The following is an 18,490-nucleotide window of genomic DNA, read 5'->3' on the forward strand; positions in this document are numbered from 1 at the left end:
AATCATTGGAATTAGAGTATGATAGCTAAGGAGATGGAGAAAACACACATACTATTATCTGTAAGGTCACTCAGTTGAGCAGGGAATTTCAAACACAGATTCAACCACAATGACCAGGGAGGTTTTCAAATGCCTCGCAAAGAAGGGCACCTATTGGTAGATGGGTAAAACATTTAAAAAGCAGACATTAAACATCCCTTTGAGCCTGGTGAAGTTGTTCATTTAATTTTGGATGATGTATCAATACACCCAGTCACTACAAAGATACAGGCGTCCTTCCTAACTCGGAGAGGCCGGAGAGAAAGTAAACCACTCAGGGATTTCATCATGAGGCCAATAGTGATTTTAAAACAGTTACAGAGTTTTAACGGCTGTGATAGGAGAAAACAGAGGATCAGGACCAGAGATCCAGCCAGCTAACGTTCGCTGACAGACTCACTAGCTAACGTTAGCTGGCTGGATCGCCGGCTAACGTTACGTGTATGATCTGCGTAGTAATATTATTAGTATCTGCTCTGCTAGTTATAGTCAAACATTGGCTAGCTAACATTGAACCTGGTTGGTTAGCTACCTGCAGATTAATACTGGGTAGTAACGTTATGAGCTGGGATTATGGTTCATTGCTTAGCTAGCTAGCTACATGTGTTAACAAAAGACTCCACTATGCAAGTAGCCATTGACGTTAGCTAGTGAGCCTGTCAGCGAACGTTAGCTAGTGAGCCTGTCAGTGAACGTTAGCTAGCTCGCTAACAGTACACTTTAAATTGAAATGAAAATGACTTTCTGACTAAATTAGAAACGTATAATATCTGAAAATATTGCTAGCTAGACTATCTTACATGGATAGACACTTCTCCCTCTCTGTCATGGATGCCATGGTTGCCCTTAGTTTGAAGATGTAATCCGTAGACAGGTGTTTTCTCCATCTCCTTAACTATCATACTCTTATTCCACTAATTTCAAAACTCAGTCCTCCAGAAAGTGGAGAGCAACACTTACGCAGTTCTACTACATGATATCCTTCAACAAAGCAGCGTTAGAAAGGATTACCTATACATACTGACCAGCTCATGTTATAGACAGAAGCGCGCTACATGGCAGACCAATCAGAACTCATCTCTCGATATGTCCAGCCCACTCATTATCTCAGCCAATCATGGCTAGCGGGAAGGTTCCTGTCTTTTTCTGTGGCTAAACCAACTAGGCATGTAATTTAACACTTGTATTCATATTTACAGATGGCATACAAGTTTGTAATTAAGGCACATGAAAGTTCACATGTTCCAGAAGGCATTTCTGCCCAAAATGTTCCAGAAGGCTCTGCCCCAGACTACATCAAGGTTAGTCTGGGGCAGAGCAAAATTCAGTTGGTGGTACAGTAACCGAAAAAGGTTGTGAACCACTGCTCTATCTGACCTAAAGGTCATGATGTGAAAGATCAAATTATCTTAGTATTATCTTAGTCTGTGTTCTGGAGGTCGTGGATCAAGCTCTCTGCCCTCCTGGCCAAACGTCACTCGATGCCACTATATCTCTGACCACATGGAGATTCATTCAGCACTGCGTTTACTGGATATCTGAGGATGATTGACTTGTATTTTTTAAAGTGCTTTTTTTCCTTTACTACTGTAGTGTATTTGTTATAAATGTCGAATCTGACTCCCTTCACATTAAGCCTACCACAGAATGTTGTCAGTGTATACTAGCATGTTACCAATCCAGTTATCGTCACCGTATATCAAAAGCAACAGATCTGCTAAACAACAGATAACATCAAGAATGTATCTTTACAGAGCTAGTACTTAGAGGAGGAGGGTCTTATTAGTGCAACGAGGGTGTTAGTTTTAGTCTGTTCTACTTGTGACGTGTCAGCCTCCTGCTCTGCTTCGTTCATGTTTTCAAAACATGACTTCAGGAAACTGGGAGAGTAAGTGTTCAGTTGGAACTGGGGACTGGGCGCTTGCCTAAGGGTCAAATCTGGAGTCGCGCTGTCTATCCTGCAAGCTGTGTGTGTGTGTGTGTGTGTGTGTGTGTGTGTGTGTGTGTGTGTGTGTGTGTGTGTGTGTGTGTGTGATAAACTGGAAAGAGGAAGTGGTAGAGCCAGATTTAACCCCATGGTGGTGGTTTTGTGTCAACCTCAAATGATTGATGGAGACAGTAAAGAGAGAGAGAGAGGGGGCAAGGCTATCTGCACACTGCCAATAAAATGAGTTAGAAACTGAGCTGCAGTTCCTAATCTCCTGCCTTAATAGATGTCCATATTAGAGACACATATTTCCCTCAGATTACACAGACCCACAAATAATTCAAAAACAAATCCAATTTTGATAAACTATTGGGTGAAATACCACAGTATGCCATCACAATAGCAAGATGTGGGACCTTTTCGGGCCTCCCGAGTGGTGCAGCGGTCTAAGGCACTGCATCGGAGTGCTTGACACATCACTACAGACCCGAGTTCGATCCCAGGCTGTGTCTGGGAGTCTCATAGTGTGGCGCATAATTGGCCAAGCGTAATTGGCCAAGGGGTTAGGGGAGGATTTGTCAGGGGGCTTTACTTGGCTCATCATGCTCTAGCGACTCCTTGTGGCTGTCCGGGTGCCTGCAGGCTGACTTTGGTCATCAGTTTCCTCTGACACATTGGTTAAGCGGGTGGGTGTTAAGAAGCGTGGTGGGTCATTGGCGGGTCATATGTTTCAGAGCACGCATTTGTCTCCGTTGGGGAGTTGCAGCGATGAGACAAGATCAAAAAGGGGATCAAATATTTGTTGCCACAAGAAAAGGTGAAGAACAAACACCGTTGTAAATACAACCCATGTTTATTTATTTTCCCTTTTGTACTTTAGCTATTGTCGCGACTTCTGCCGAAGATGGTTCCTCTCCTTGTTCGGGCGGCGTTCGGCGGTCGGCTTCGCCGGTCTTCTAGCCATCATCGATCCCCAACTTTTCATTTTCCATTTTGTTTTGTCTTGTCTTCCCACACACCTGGTTTCAATTCCATCTTTACATGTTGTGTATTTAACCCTCTGTTCCCCCCATGTCCTTGTCCGGAATTGTTTATTGTAAGTGCATTTGCACGTTTATCTGGTGTGTAACGTTTATCTGGTGTGTAACGTTTATCTGGTGTGTAACGTTTATCTGGTGTGTGACGTTTATCTGGTGTGTGACGTTTATCTGGTGTGCGACGTTTATCTGGTGTGCAACGTTTATCTGGTGTGTGACATTTATCTGGTGTGTGACGTTTATCTGGTGTGCGACGTTTATCTGGTGTGCAACGTTTATCTGGTGTGTAACGTTTATCTGGTGTGTGACGTTTATCTGGTGTGTGACGTTTATCTGGTGTGTGACGTTTATCTGGTGTGTGACGTTTATCTGGTGTGTAACGTTTATCTGGTGTGTAACGTTTATCTGGTGTGTGACGTTTATCTGGTGTGTGACGTTTATCTGGTGTGTAACGTTTATCTGGTGTGTAACGTTTATCTGGTGTGTAACGTTTATCTGGTGTGCGACGGGTTTTGTGCCCATTGATTGTTTGTTTTGATTCCGGTCGGTTTTATTATTAAACCACTCCATTGTAAACACAGTTTTTGCACAGCATTACAACAAGTGTACATTATATATTTGAAATGTGTCTATTCCTTTGAAACTTGTGAGTGTAATGTTTACTGTTCATTTTTTATTGTTAATTTCACTTTTGTTTATTATCTATTTCACTTGCTTTGGCAATGTGAACATATGTTTCCCATGCTAATAAAGCCCTTTAAATTGAATTGAGAGAGAGAGGTCCAGAGGGGGAAAGGGACGAAATTGAGAAGGGTGTTATTTACTAAACAAGGGTTAGAGTTGATGACAAACTGATGCTTGGTCCATTGTTCTGTTTGGCAGGACCTGCGTTGACCAATGGTGTGATTGTGTTAAAGGGCGTCACATTTTAGATTCCTCATTTTGTGTGTGAGAGTGTGTGTTTATTCAAATGTTAGTTTGTTTGTTTATGTTGGTGTCTGCCTCTGTTTGTGCATGTGGAATTCCACAGACAATTAGTCTGAGAGAGAGAGAGAGAGAGAGAGAGAGAGAGGTGACACCGATTGAGTTAGGACAATGTTTGGCTGTATCCTCCCAGTCAGGAAGAGGCCATAGAACCACACCTCGTACCCGAGTGATTTCCATGGCCGCTGTCTAGAGAGCAAGGGACAGACACAGAGAGACATACAGAGAGACATAAAGACACCATCATAGACAGACAGACAGGTCACCATGCGTTCCCCAGCTTCAACGTAGCCCCACTATAGAGACACAGAGACAGACAGGGAAACTGACCAAGAGAGACACAAAGGGACAGTCATAGACAGAGAGACAGGTTACCATGCGTCCCTGTCTCGGTTCCACTATAAATACCCCTCTGCCTCACTGTGACATGGGAGGAGGTATCCTGCTGTAATACAGCCCCAGGACAGACCCAACACCCCAACCCCCTCAGCTATACACCCCACTGCTACTCCCTAATGCCAGGCAACCGCCAGGCAACCGCCAGGCTACCGCAACTGATCCCACCACTCCCACCTACTCGTTCTTAGCTGAGGTCATGGGTCAACTGTCACATGACACCCCCGTTCCTCTTCCTGATTATGAGACACAGAGTCAGAGAGAGTCAAAGACTGTTGTTTTATTGTTGTTCTGCTTTTGAAATAGTGGTTAGAATAAAGGGTTTGTTTTGTTGCTTGAGGCACGTTAAAAATAGTTACCTGATCTATTCCGAGCACCACTATTTTGGGTAAGGTTTGGAAAGGTCCCATTTTAATATTGGCATAGTCTTGGAGGTTCTGAATCACGTCCAGTCGTCCACTATAAACCAACAACCAGGTCATTTGTAGCTCAGTTGGTAGGGCATGGCGCTTGTCGTGCCAAGGTAGTGGGTTTGATTCCCAGGACTTGTAAAATGTAAGTCGCTTTGGATAAAAACATCTGCTAAATAGCACATATAGGGCATTCAGAAAGTGTTACATTACAGCCTTGTTATAAAATGGATTAAATAGTTCTCTCCCACCCCCCCCCCATCAATCTGCACACAATACCCCATTATGACAAAGAAAAAACAGGTTTTTAGACATTTTTTAAAATGTAAAAATGAAATATCACATTTACATAAGTATTCAGACCCTTTACTTAGTACTTTGTTGAAGCACCTTTGGCAGTGAATACAGCCTTGAGTCTTCTTGGGTACGGCGCTACAAGCTGGGCACACCTGTATTTGGGGAGTTTCTCCCATTCTTCTCTGCAGAGATGTTCGATTTGGTTCAAGTCTGGGCTCTGGCTGGGCCACTCAAGGACATTCAGAGACTTGTCCCAAAGCCACTCCTGTGTTGTCTTGGCTGTATGCTTTGGGTCGTTGTCCTGGTGGAAGGTGAATCTTCGCCCCCAGTCTGAGGTCCTGAGCGCTCTGGAGCAGGTTTTCATCAAGGATCTCTCTGTACTTTGCTCTGTTCATCTTTGCCTTAATCCTGACTAGTCTCCCAGTCCCAGCTGCTGAAAAACATCCCCACAGCATGATGCCGCCAGCACCATGCTTCACTGTAGGGATGGTGCCAGGTTTCCTCCAGACGTGACGCTTGGCATTCAGGCCTGAGAATCTTGTTTCTCATGGTCTAAGAGTCTTTAGGTGCCTTTTGGCAAACTCCAAGAGGGCTGTCATGTGCCTTTTACTGAGGAGTGTCTTCCATCTGGCCACTCTGCCATAAAGGCCTGATTGGTGGAGTGCTGCAGAGATGGTTGTCCTTCTGGAAGGTTCTCCCATCTCCACAGAAGAACTCTGGAGCTCTGTCAGAGTGACCATCCGGTTCTTGGTCACCTCCCTGACCAAGGCCCTTCTCCATCGACTGCTCAGTTTGGCCAGCTCTAAGAAGAGTCTTGGTGGTTCCAAACTTCTTCCATTTAAGAATGATGGAGGCCACTGTGTTCTTAGGGACATTCAATACTGCAGAAATGTTTTGGTACCCTTCCCCAGATCTGTGCCTCGACACAATCCTGTCTCAGAGCTCTACGGACAATTCCTTCAACCTCATGGCTTGGTTTTTGCTCTGACATGCACTGTCAACTGTGGGACCTTATATAGACAGGTGTGTGCCTTTCCAAATCATGTCCAATCAATTGCATTTACCAGAGGTGGACTATAATCAAGTTGTTGAAACATCTCAAGGATGATCAATGGAAACAGGATGCACTTGAGCTCAATTTCGAGTCTCATTTGAAAGGGTCTGAAAACGTATGTAAATAAGGTATTTCTGTTTTTTAATTTGAATACATTTGCAAAAATGTTTTTGCTTTGTCATTATGGGGTATTGTGCGTAGATTGCTGAGTTTTTAGTTTTTATTTAATGTCTTTTAGAATAAGGCTGTAACGTAACAAAATGTGGAAAAACTCTTCTGGAAAAACTCTTCTTTCAACCAACAGGCAGAATTACAGTGCTTATAGTCATAAACAGCTGTGTCTCATTTTCCTTCCCACTCTTTATTTTCCTAATGTGGTTTAGGTAATGGGGGTGTGGTTTAGGTAATGGAGGTGTGGTTTAGGTAATGGGGGTGTGGTTTAGGTAATGGGGCTGTGGTTTCGGTAATGGAGGTGTGGTTTAGGTAATGGGGGTGTGGTTTAGGTAATGGAAGTGTGGTTTAGGTAATGGGGGTGTGGTTTAGGTAAAGAGGTTGTAGTTTAGGTAATAGGGGTGTGGTTTAAGTAATGAGAGTGTGATTTAGGTAATGGAAGTGTGGTTTAGGGAATGGGGGTGTGGTTTAGGTAATGAGGGTGTGGTTTAGGTAATGGGGGTGTGGTTTAGGTAATGAATGTTTGGTTTTGAAAAATGTCAACATCTCCCTCTCCCTCTCTATCCTTCCCCTCTCCCTATTTCCCTTTTTCCTCCCCCCTCCCTATTTCCCCTCTCTCTACCCCCCTCTCCCTCCTCCCCCTCTCCCTCCTCTCTCTCTCCCCCTCCTCTCTCTACTCCCCCTCTCCCTCCTCTCTCTCCTCCCCCTCTCCCTCCTCTCTCTCCTCCCCTTTTTCCTCCCCCTCCCTATTTCCCCTCTCTCTACTCCCCCTCTCCCTCCTCCCCCTCCTCTCTCTACTGCCCCTCACTATTTCCCCTCTCTCTACTCCCCCATCTCCCTACTCTCTCTACTCCCGCTCCTCTCCCAGGTGAATCTATTTGTTCTGCTGTCGGTGGTGTGTGTTCTCCTCAACCTGGCTGGCTTCATCCTCTGCTGCCAGGGGGCTCAGCTGGTCTCCACCATGACCAACTGCCAACTGGTGAGACACACATACACACACCCTTGTTAGCATCATGACAGCATAGACCTGTAGGTAGGTGCATTAAGTCTGGGTCTGCCTCAGACTTCTCCTCTGTCTATCCATCCATGGTGTTAGTGGATGTCTCTCTTCCTCTCCTTCCTCTCTACCAGAGGTATCTACCTCATCACTGTCTCCTCTCCTCTCCTCTCCTCTCCTCTCCTCTCCTCTCCTCTCCTCTCCTCTCCTCTCCTCTCCTCTCTACATCCTCACACCAGTCATCGCTTCATTAGTCCAACCAGACCCACACAGAGACCCGGGTCTGTGTCCCAAAGAGCACCCTATTCCCTACATAGTGCAATACTTTTGACCAGTGTCCTATGGGCCCTGGTGTAATGTAGTGCCCTATAAACAGAATACGGTTCCATTTGGGAATCAGACCAGGGCTGGTTCTAGTTGCAGGGATATCAACATGGCACAGTTCATTAGCTTAGCCAGCTAGACAGGAGCTCAGATGTTAGACCTACTGGATCTCCTCCCGCCACAAAACCTAATTTAACACAAGCTGTGTATTGGCTCAGACTGGTGCTGAAATCTGGACTTTGACAAACACTCGAGTGGATTAACACACACATACACAGTTCACAAACACACACACACACACACACACACACACACACACACACACACACACACACACACACACACACACACACACACACACACACACACACACACACACACACACACACACACACACACACACACACACACACACACACCCCGGTGCCTCTGTAATGTGAGGCTGAGATGAGATAAGAGGTGAGGACAGAGCAGGGTATGGTGGGTTTATGTTGCCCCCCGTGGTGCAGTGGTTTGCCCTAGTCTCCCCTCTCTCTGGGTGAGTAATAGAGTCTCCCGTCCAAACCATCTGCTCCTCTAATCTGGTGTAACATTAACTGCCCTGGAGGAGGAGGAGGAGGAGGAAGGTGGGGGATTGAGAGAGAGAGAGAGAGAGAGGGGGACATGGAGCGAGAGAGAGAAGGACAGAGGGATGGGGGAGTAGAGAGAGAGAGGGGAGTAGGGAGAGAGGGAGAGAGAGGGATGGGGAGGAGGGAGAGAGAGAGAGAGGGGGATAAAAATGTACACACCTGAAGGTGAAATATCTCTTGCTCTCACTCTCTCTGTTGATGTGTGTCTCTTACCAGCTTCCCTCCCTCCCTCCCTCCCTCCCTTCCATCACCCCCTCCTTTCCCTCCCTCCCTCCCTCCCTCCCTCCCTCCCTCCCTCCCTCCCTCCCTCCCTCCCTCCCTCCCTCCCTCCCTTCCTTCCTTCCCTCCCTCCCTCCCTCTCTCTCTCTCTATATCTCTCTCTCTCTATATCTCTCTCTCTTCCTTCCTTCCTTCCTTCCTTCCTTCCTTCCTTCCTTCCTTCCTTCCTTCCTTCCTTCCTTCCTTCCTTCCTTCCTTCCTTCCTTCCTTCCTTCCTTCCTTCCCTCACTTCTCTCCCTTCCTTCCTTCCCCCCTTACCTCCCCTCCTTGCTGCCCTTCTCTCCCTTCATTCCTTCCCTCCCTCCCTTCCATCACCCCCCCTCCTTTCCCTAACTTCTCTCCATCCCTTCCTTCCCTCCTTTCATCCCTCCTCCTTCATTTCTTCTGGTTGAAAGTGTTGACAATATTAGAATAGGTTGAGATGAGGCACAGTCTGTGTTGTCTGAACATTTCTTCTTCCTGTTCTGTTGTGTGTTTCAAAGTGAGTCTAACGACCATGTATCTGGTGTGTGTGTTGTGTATTTCAAAGTGAGTCTAACAGCCGTGTGTGTGTGTGTTGTGTGTTTCAAAGTGAGTTTAACGGCCGTGTGTGTGTGTGTGTGTGTTGTGTGTTTCAGAGCGAGGCGGGAGATGTGTGTAACTGTTGTCCCCAGATCTCCATGTGCCCTGAGGAGAAACTACTCAAACTCTACCCTGGGCACTCCTGTAACACCATGAGGGTCCTGCTCAAGGTGTGTGTGTGTCTGAGTGTGAGTGTGTGTGTGTTCATACGTGCTTGTGTGTGAGAGAGAATGTGCGTTCTTTGTCATAATATTACACCATATAGTGAGATAAGATGGTTCTTGGTGGTTGTGGGTGGTTATTGCTAACTCTGCTTCCTGTCTGTCTGTTTCTAGAAGGTTCTGTTTGCTCTGTGTGTTCTGAATGCTCTGACCACTGCAGTATGCCTGGTGGCTGCTGCCCTGCGGTACCTACAGATCTTCACCACACGACGCCCATGTATGGTAAGACTATCATAATGCCCCATCATAACCATTCACACGGCCTCAGAACCCCAGGCTCAACCAATCATATAGGTTAGAATCTGCATCACATAACAGAAGAATATCCAGTGTGGCCAATGACTGATTGTTGTGTTTTTCACCATTAAAGATGCATCTCAATAAGTGGCTTCTTCTGTCGTCATCTCTTTTCCCTTTCCTTCCTCTTTCTGTTAGGATGACCCCAGGCCAATCACAGAGGAAGGGGAGGAGACAAATATTGTCCCTGACCCAGATGAGTTTGTCCCCCCTGCTCCTCCCCCGTCCTACTTCTCAACCTTCTACTCCTACACCCCCCGGCTGGCTCGCAGGATGTTTGGGGACAGTGTGATACCTCTGCCTCCTGTCTATGCAGCCAGGATTAAAGGAGTAGAGGTGTTCTGTCCTCTTGACCCTCCCCCTCCATACGAGGCTGTTACAGGAGGCTCCGCCCTCGCCACTGCAACACAGGTACACACCATGTTCTGGCACGGCTTATACAGGGCATTCGGAAAGTATTGAGACCCCTTGACCTTTTCCACATTTTGTTACTTTACAGCCTTATTCAAAAATGTATTCATTTGTTCCCCCCCCATCAATCTACCCACAATACTCCATAATGACAATGCAAAAACAGGTTTTTATTAAAAATAAAAAACTGAAATATCACTTTTACATACCAGTCAAACATTTGGACACACCTTCTCATTCAAGGGCTTTTCTTTATTTTTTACTATTTTCTACATTGTAGAATAATAGTGAATACATCAAAACTATGAAATAACACATATTTAAAAAAAAACATTTTTAACCTTTATTTAACTAGGCAAGTCAGTTAAGAACAAATTCTTATTTTCAATGATGGCCTAGGAACAGTGGGTTAACTGCCTGTTCAGGGGCAGAACGACAGATTTGTACCTTGTCAGCTCAGGGATTTGAACTTGCAACCTTTCGGTTACTAGTCCAACACTCTAACCACTAGGCTACCCTGTAGTAACCAAAAAAGTGTTAAACAAATCAAAAATATATTTTAGATTTTAGATTCTTCAAAGTAGCCACCCTTTGCCTTGATGACAGCTTTGCAAACTCTTGGCATTGTGTTATTTCATTGTTATACCTAATCATCAGCAGAAACTGGCAAGTTAGAACTGTATATGGTGTGTGTAAAGGGTTAAAGGTTTTAAACTCAGTCTCTCAACGGATGAGACGTGGAAGAGTTGGTGGACTACAGGATATGATGCCTTTAGAAGCTACATTTAAAATGGATTAAATCATTGTGAAGGGATTAAGAAAAGGGAGGAGTGTAATGGGAAATTGTAATTGTATTTGACTAACCTTGTGAAACTGTCTTATTATAATCTCCTGTTCTTGGGAGTATCATACTGGGTTACAAACCAGCTTGCTCCTGTGTCGTTGTATAGATCAAAGGAGAATGGAGAGTCCTGCCCAAGAACAGGAAACTATAGAGATATGTGCTTATCACCCAATGCTTTGGAATTCAGACTGTCTATACTGCGCTGTGTAACTCTGTTATTCTCTGTGAGCTCAGAAATAAAGAATATTGGTTTGAGTTGGACTCCAGCAAGTCCTTATTTGATAATATCCATCACAATTCTTGGTCAACTCCCCGACCAAGGCCCTTCTCCCCCAATTGCTCAGTTTGGCAGGGCGGCCAGCTCTAGGAAGAGTCTTGGTGGTTCCAAACTTCTTCCATTTAAGAATGATGGAGGCCACTGTGTTCTTAGGGACATTCAATGCTGCAGAATTGTTTTGGTTCCCTTCCCCAGATCTGTCCCTTGACACAATCCTGTCTCAGAGCTCTATGGACAATTCCTTCGAACTCATGGCTTGGTTTTTGCTATGACATGCACTGTCAACTGTGGGACCTTATATAGACAGATGTGTGTGCCTTTCCATATCATGTCCAATCAATTGAATTCACCACAGGTGGACTCCAATCAAGTTGTAGAAACATCTCAAGGATGATCAATGGACACAGGATGGACCTGAGCTCAATTTTAAGTCTCATAGCAAAGGGTCTGAATACTTATGTAAATAAGGTATTTCTGTTTTTTTTAATACATTTGCAAAGAAATCTAAAAACCTGTTTTAATTTTGTCATGACGTGGTGTTGTGTGTAGATTGAGAGATGTTTTATTTTAGAATTTTAGAATAAGGCTGTAACGTAACAAAATGTGGAAAAAGTCAAGGGGTCTGAATACTTGTCGATTGCACTGTAAATGTGCTATGTATAGGTTATGAATGGGCTATGTATGGCTTATGAATGGTCTATGTATGGCTTATGAATGGGCTATGTATGGCTTATGAATGGGCTATGTATGGCTTATGAATGGGCTATGTATGGCTTATGAATGGGCTATGTATAGGTTATGAATGGGCTATGTATGGCTTATGAATGGGCTATAAGGTCCTGGTATAGGTACCTTTCAAATCAATTGTTACCCATTATTTAATGCCAATAACAATAGTGATTATAAGATAAATCAATTCATAAAGGTAATGAATAAATGCATAATGTAGCATCTTGTGCATGTGACATTTGGGTAAACAATATCCTTTAATATCTCTATCATTAATATCTCTAAATCTCTGGACATGACCCCAATACCTTTTAATATCTCTATCATTAATATCTCTAAATCTCTGGACATGACCCCAATACCTTTTAATATCTATATCATTAATATCTCTAAATCTCTGGACATGACCCCAATACCTTTTAATATCTCTATCATTAATATCTCTAAATCTCTGGACATGACCCCAATACCTTTTAATATCTCTATCATTAATATCTCTAAATCTCTGGACATGACCCCAATACCTTTTAATATCTCTATCATTAATATCTCTAAATCTCTGGACATGACCCCAATACCTTTTACTATCTCTATCATTAATATCTCTAAATCTCTGGACATGACCCCAATACCTTTTACTATCTCTATCATTAATATCTCTAAATCTCTGACCACAAATATCTGTGCTGTGTGTTTCTGTTTAGGAGACAGAGATTCAGATTACCATGACAGATCTGCCTGAGTTGGTGGAGGAGCGGAGTGAACGCTCGGAGACGGGTACTCCTGTTAGAGGTAGGACGCATGGATGGATGGATGGGTGGACAAACCATAGAATTTCACACAGACAGACATACACAAAGACATACTTGGCCTATACATGACAGACTTTTTATGGCACATTTCAGCTCTCTATTTGTGAAACTCTCAAAAAAATTGGGAATCTCTCAAATCTTTACATGAATATATGCTTCATCATGAAACAACCCTTGGTAGAGCTGTGTGTGTGTGTGTGTGTGTGTGTGTGTGTGTGTGTGTGTGTGTGTGTGTGTGTGTGTGTGTGTGTGTGTGTTGACAAAGTATTCCCCTATATTGCTATAGTTACTGTATCCCAGTGTATTGCTATGGTTACTTTATCCCAGTGTATTGCTATAGTTACTGTATCCCAGTGTACTGCTATAGTTGCTGTATCCTGGTGTATTGCTATGGTTACTTTATCCCAGTGTATTGCTATAGTTACTGTATCCCAGTGTATTGCTATAGTTACTGTATCCCGGTGTATTGCTATAGTTACTGTATCCCAGTGTATTGCTATAGTTACTGTATCCCAGTGTATTGCTATAGTATCTGTATCCCAGTGTATTGCTATAGTTACTGTATCCCAGTGTATTGCTATAGTTACTGTATCCCATTGTACTACTATAGTTACTGTATCCCAGTGTATTGCTATAGTTACTGTATCCCATTGTACTGCTTTAGTTACTGTATCCCAGTGTATTGCTATAGTATCTGTATCCCAGTGTACTGCTATAGTTACTGTATCCCAGTGTATTGCTATAGTAGCTGTATCCCAGTGTATTGCTATAGTTACTGTATCCCAGTGTATTGCTATAGTTACTGTATCCCAGTGTATTGCTATAGTATCTGTATCCCAGTGTACTGCTATAGTTACTGTATCCCAGTGTATTGCTATAGTAGCTGTATCCCAGTGTATTGCTATAGTTACTGTATCCCAGTGTACTGCTATAGTTACTGTATCCCAGTGTACTGCTATAGTTACTGTATCCCAGGGTACTGCTATAGTTACTGTATCCCGGTGTATTGCTATAGTTACTGTATCCCAGTGTACTGCTATAGTTACTGTATCCCAGTGTACTGCTATAGTTACAGTGAAAGTATTGCTATATATATCCCAGTCAGATGAATGGGACATAACCTTGCCCTGTCATCAAAGATAGATTGACATTGACACTGACATTATTTCATCAATGTATTAAAATAACATTTATTTCAGTCTCATGTGTTACATTCACCAGCCACACTGTCTTTCTAACTCTCACAAACACAGTCTGTTTGACACATAGAGCTTGGAACAGGACATCTCATTTCCTCTCTGTAATCACTGTGAAATGTGCAGTCTTGGAACAGGACATCTCATTTCCTTTCTGTAATCACTGTGAAATGTGCAGTCTTGGAACAGGACATCTAATTTCCTCTCTGTAATCACTGTGAAATGTGCAGTCTTGGAACAGGACATCTCATTTCCTCTCTGGAATCACTGTGAAATGTGCAGTCTTGGAACAGGACATCTCATTTCCTCTCTGGAATCACTGTGAAATGTGCAGTCTTGGAACAGGACATCTCATTTCCTCTCTGTAATCACTGTGAAATGTGCAGTCTTGGAACAGGACATCTCATTTCCTCTCTGTAATCACTGTGAAATGTGCAGTCTTGGAACAGGACATCTCATTTCCTCTCTGGAATCACTGTGAAATGTGCAGTCTTGGAACAGGACATCTCATTTCCTCTCTGGAATCACTGTGAAATGTGCAGTCTTGGAACAGGACATCTCATTTCCTCTCTGGAATCACTGTGAAATGTGCAGTCTTGGAACAGGACATCTCATTTCCTCTCTGGAATCACTGTGAAATGTGCAGTCTTGGAACAGGACATCTCATTTCCTCTCTGGAATCACTGTGAAATGTGCAGTTTCATACAGGAGTGTTATGCAGCGTTAGAGTAGAGAGACAAATATTTGTCAAAATGGAGTAGATTTCAACGTGTCATAACTTATTTTGGCCGGAAGGCAGATTTTGGAACATTCTCAAACAACCCACTGGGTCCAAACTGGTTGAATCAGCGTTGTTTCCACGTCATTTCAACCCAAAAAGTTGAATTAACGTGTAAAACTGATTTGATTTGCAAAAAGTAATCAACGTAATATTCTACTTTTATCCGAAATCAAAATGACATGGTGTCTTTTTTTTGTTGTTTTCACATTGGATTCACGTTATTCAACCAAATGGTAATCAAAACCTAAACGCCTTGATGTCAGTGCCCAGTGGGAAAGCATTTTCTAGAACCATCTGAACAGTACAACAGACACCACTGATAATATTCTCAATACTGCTTCTGTAACATTCTAGTAGTCGTTTCTAGATCACCCAGTCAAGTCTAATCACAATTTATTTAAAGTGCCTATTACAGTGACTCAACACACAAACACAGTACGAATCATCAACTAGATTCAGCCGCCGGCCAATTTTTTATTGAGCGGATGGTCCGGGGGTCCGGAACCTATTAGAAACATATTTTTAGACTGCATATTGACTGCAAAGAGCACCAAAAAATAGAATATTTGACTAAAACATAATCATTTCGAACCTTGAACAATGCCCTGGGTAGGGTGCCGTCGTTCAGATGGTTATTCAGACTCCCTTGGCACTCCATGTAAGAGCTTTACTCCAAACCTGGCCACATTCCGTCACGGCCACCTAATCATCCCCCTTATTCCTAATTGGCATATATCACTCCTCACCTCTCCAACTGATAAAACCACCCACGGGCCTCCAGTTGGGGAATCCTGCTGTACAGGGTCAGTGATGTGTCTCTCAGCCTAGTGGTTAGAGCGTTAACCGGGCCAGTAACCGAAAGGTTGCCGGATCGAATCCCAGAGTTGACAAGGTCAAAATCTGTCATTCTGCCCCTGAACAAGGCCGTTAACCCACCGTTCCCCGGGTGCTGTGGATGTTGATTAAAACAGCACTCCTGCACATTTCAGTTGAAGGCATTCGGTTGTATAACTGACTAGGTATCCCCCTTTCCTTTCTGTTGTACGTCTGACTAGGTATCCCCCTTTCCTTTCTGTTGTACGTCTGACTAGGTATCCCCCTTTCCTTTCTGTTGTACAACTGACTAGGTATCCCCCTTTCCTTTCTGTTGTATAACTGACTAGGTATCCCCCTTTCCTTTCTGTTGTACAACTGACTAGGTATCCCCCTTTCCTTTCTGTTGTACAACTGACTAGGTATCCCCCTTTCCTTTCTGTTGTACAACTGACTAGGTATCCCCCTTTCTGTTGTACAACTGACTAGGTATCCCCCTTTCCTTTCCGTTGTACAACTGACTAGGTATCCCCCTTTCCTTTCTGTTGTACAACTGACTAGGTATCCCCCTTTCCTTTCTGTTGTACAACTGACTAGGTATCCCCCTTTCCTTTCTGTTGTACAACTGACTAGGTATCCCCCTTTCTGTTGTACAACTGACTAGGTATCCCCCTTTCTGTTGTACAACTGACTAGGTATACTTTCGGCCCGTCATTGGACACTGTGCTATCTAACCTCCAAACGAGCTTCAATGCCATACAGCACTCCTTCCGTGGCCTCCAACTGCTCTTAAACGCTAGTAAAACCAAAAGCATGCTTTTCAACCGATCGCTGCCTGCACCCGCATGCCCGACTAGCATCACCACCCTGGATGGTTCCGACCTTGAATATGTGGACATCTATAAGTACCTAGGTGTCTGGCTAGACTGCAAACTCTCCTTCCAGACTCATATCAAACATCTCCAATCGAAAATCAAATCCAGAGTCGGCTTTCTATTCCGCAACAAAGCCTCCTTCACTCACGCCGCCAAGCTTACCCTAGTAAAACTGACTATCCTACCGATCCTCGACTTCGGCGATGTCATCTACAAAATGGCTTCCAACACTCTACCCAGCAAACTGGATGCAGTCTATCACAGTGCCATCCGTTTTGTCACTAAAGCACCTTATACCACCCACCACTGCGACCTGTATGCTCTAGTCGGCTGGCCCTCGCTACATATTCGTCACCAGACCCACTGGCTCCAGGTCATCTACAAGTCCATGCTAGGTAAAGCTCCGCCTTATCTCAGTTCACTGGTCACGATGGCAACACCCATCCGTAGCACGCGCTCCAGCAGGTGTATCTCATTGATCATCCCTATAGCCAACACCTCATTTGGCCGCCTTTCGTTCCAGTACCCTGCTGCCTGTGACTGGAACGAATTGCAAAAATCGCTGAAGTTGGAGACTTTTATCTCCCTCACCAACTTCAAACATCAGCTATCTGAGCAGCTAACCGATCGCTGCAGCTGTACATAGTCTATTGGTAAATATAGCCCACCCATTTTCACCTACCTCATCCCCATACTGTTTTTATTTATTTACTCTTCTGCTCTTTTGCACACCAATATCTCTACCTGTACATGACCATCTGATCATTTATCACTCCAGTGTTAATCTGCAAAATTGTAATTATTCGCCTACCTCATGCCTTTTGCACACATTGTATATAGACTCCCCCTTTTTTTCTACTGTGTTATTGACTTGTTAATTGTTTACTCCATGTGTAACTCTGTGTTGTCTGTTCACACTGCTATGCTTTATCTTGGCCAGGTCGCAGTTGCAAATGAGAACTTGTTCTCAACTAGCCTACCTGGTTAAATAAAGGTGAAAAAAAAAAATCCCCTTTTCCTTTCTGTTGTACAACTGACTAGGTATCCCCTTTCCTTTCTGTTGTACAACTGACTAGGTATCCCCTTTCCTTTCTGTTGTACAACTGACTAGGTATCCCCTTTCCTTTCTGTTGTACAACTGACTAGGTATCCCCCTTTCCTTTCTGTTGTACAACTGACTAGGTATCCCCTTTCCTTTCTGTTGTACAACTGACTAGGTATCCCCCTTTCCTTTCTGTTGTACAACTGACTAGGTACCCCCCTTTCTGTTGTACAACTGACTAGGTATCCCCTTTCTGTTGTACAACTGACTAGGTATCCCCTTTCTGTTGTACAACTGACTAGGTATCCCCTTTCTGTTGTACAACTGACTAGGTATCCCCTTTCCTTTCTGTTGTACAACTGACTAGGTATCCCCTTTTTCTTTCTGTTGTACAACTGACTAGGTATCCCCCTTTCTGTTGTACAACTGACTAGGTATCCCCCTTTCTGTTGTACAACTGACTAGGTATCCCCCTTTCCTTTCTGTTGTACAACTGACTAGGTATCCCCTTTCCTTTCTGTTGTACAACTGACTAGGTATCCCCTTTCCTTTCTGTTGTACAACTGACTAGGTATCCCCCTTTCCTTTCTGTTGTACAACTGACTAGGTATCCCCCTTTCCTTTCTGTTGTACAACTGACTAGGTATCCCCCTTTCCTTTCCGTTGTACAACTGACTAGGTATCCCCCTTTCCTTTCTGTTGTACAACTGACTAGGTATCCCCCTTTCTGTTGTACAACTGACTAGGTATCCCCCTTTCCTTTCCGTTGTACAACTGACTAGGTATCCCCCTTTCCTTTCTGTTGTACAACTGACTAGGTATCCCCCTTTCCTTTCTGTTGTACAACTGACTAGGTATCCCCTTTCCTTTCTGTTGTACAACTGACTAGGTATCCCCTTTCTGTTGTACAACTGACTAGGTATCCCCTTTTCCTTTCTGTTGTACAACTGACTAGGTATCCCCTTTCCTTTCTGTTGTACAACTGACTAGGTATCCCCTTTCCTTTCTGTTGTACAACTGACTAGGTACCCCCTTTCTGTTGTACAACTGACTAGGTATCCCTTTCTGTTGTACAACTGACTAGGTA

General features: G+C 43.9%; 1 protein-coding gene across 2 annotated transcripts in view; it reads left to right on the forward strand.

Moving 5' to 3' along the window:
• The window catches only part of LOC115124895 (endosomal transmembrane epsin interactor 1-like), a 48,102-nt gene that overhangs the window by 10,235 nt on the left and 19,377 nt on the right, over positions 1-18,490 (forward strand). For both annotated transcript variants that reach the window (XM_065026850.1, XM_065026851.1), the window contains 5 exons: positions 7,184-7,294; positions 9,162-9,275; positions 9,441-9,548; positions 9,762-10,034; positions 12,589-12,676. In XM_065026850.1, coding sequence (XP_064882922.1) covers positions 7,184-7,294; positions 9,162-9,275; positions 9,441-9,548; positions 9,762-10,034; positions 12,589-12,676 — 694 coding nt within the window. The remainder of the gene's footprint in view (positions 1-7,183; positions 7,295-9,161; positions 9,276-9,440; positions 9,549-9,761; positions 10,035-12,588; positions 12,677-18,490) is intronic.

Source organism: Oncorhynchus nerka, linkage group LG13 (genome assembly GCF_034236695.1).
Source record: "Oncorhynchus nerka isolate Pitt River linkage group LG13, Oner_Uvic_2.0, whole genome shotgun sequence".
NCBI classification, from domain to species: Eukaryota; Metazoa; Chordata; class Actinopteri; order Salmoniformes; family Salmonidae; genus Oncorhynchus; species Oncorhynchus nerka.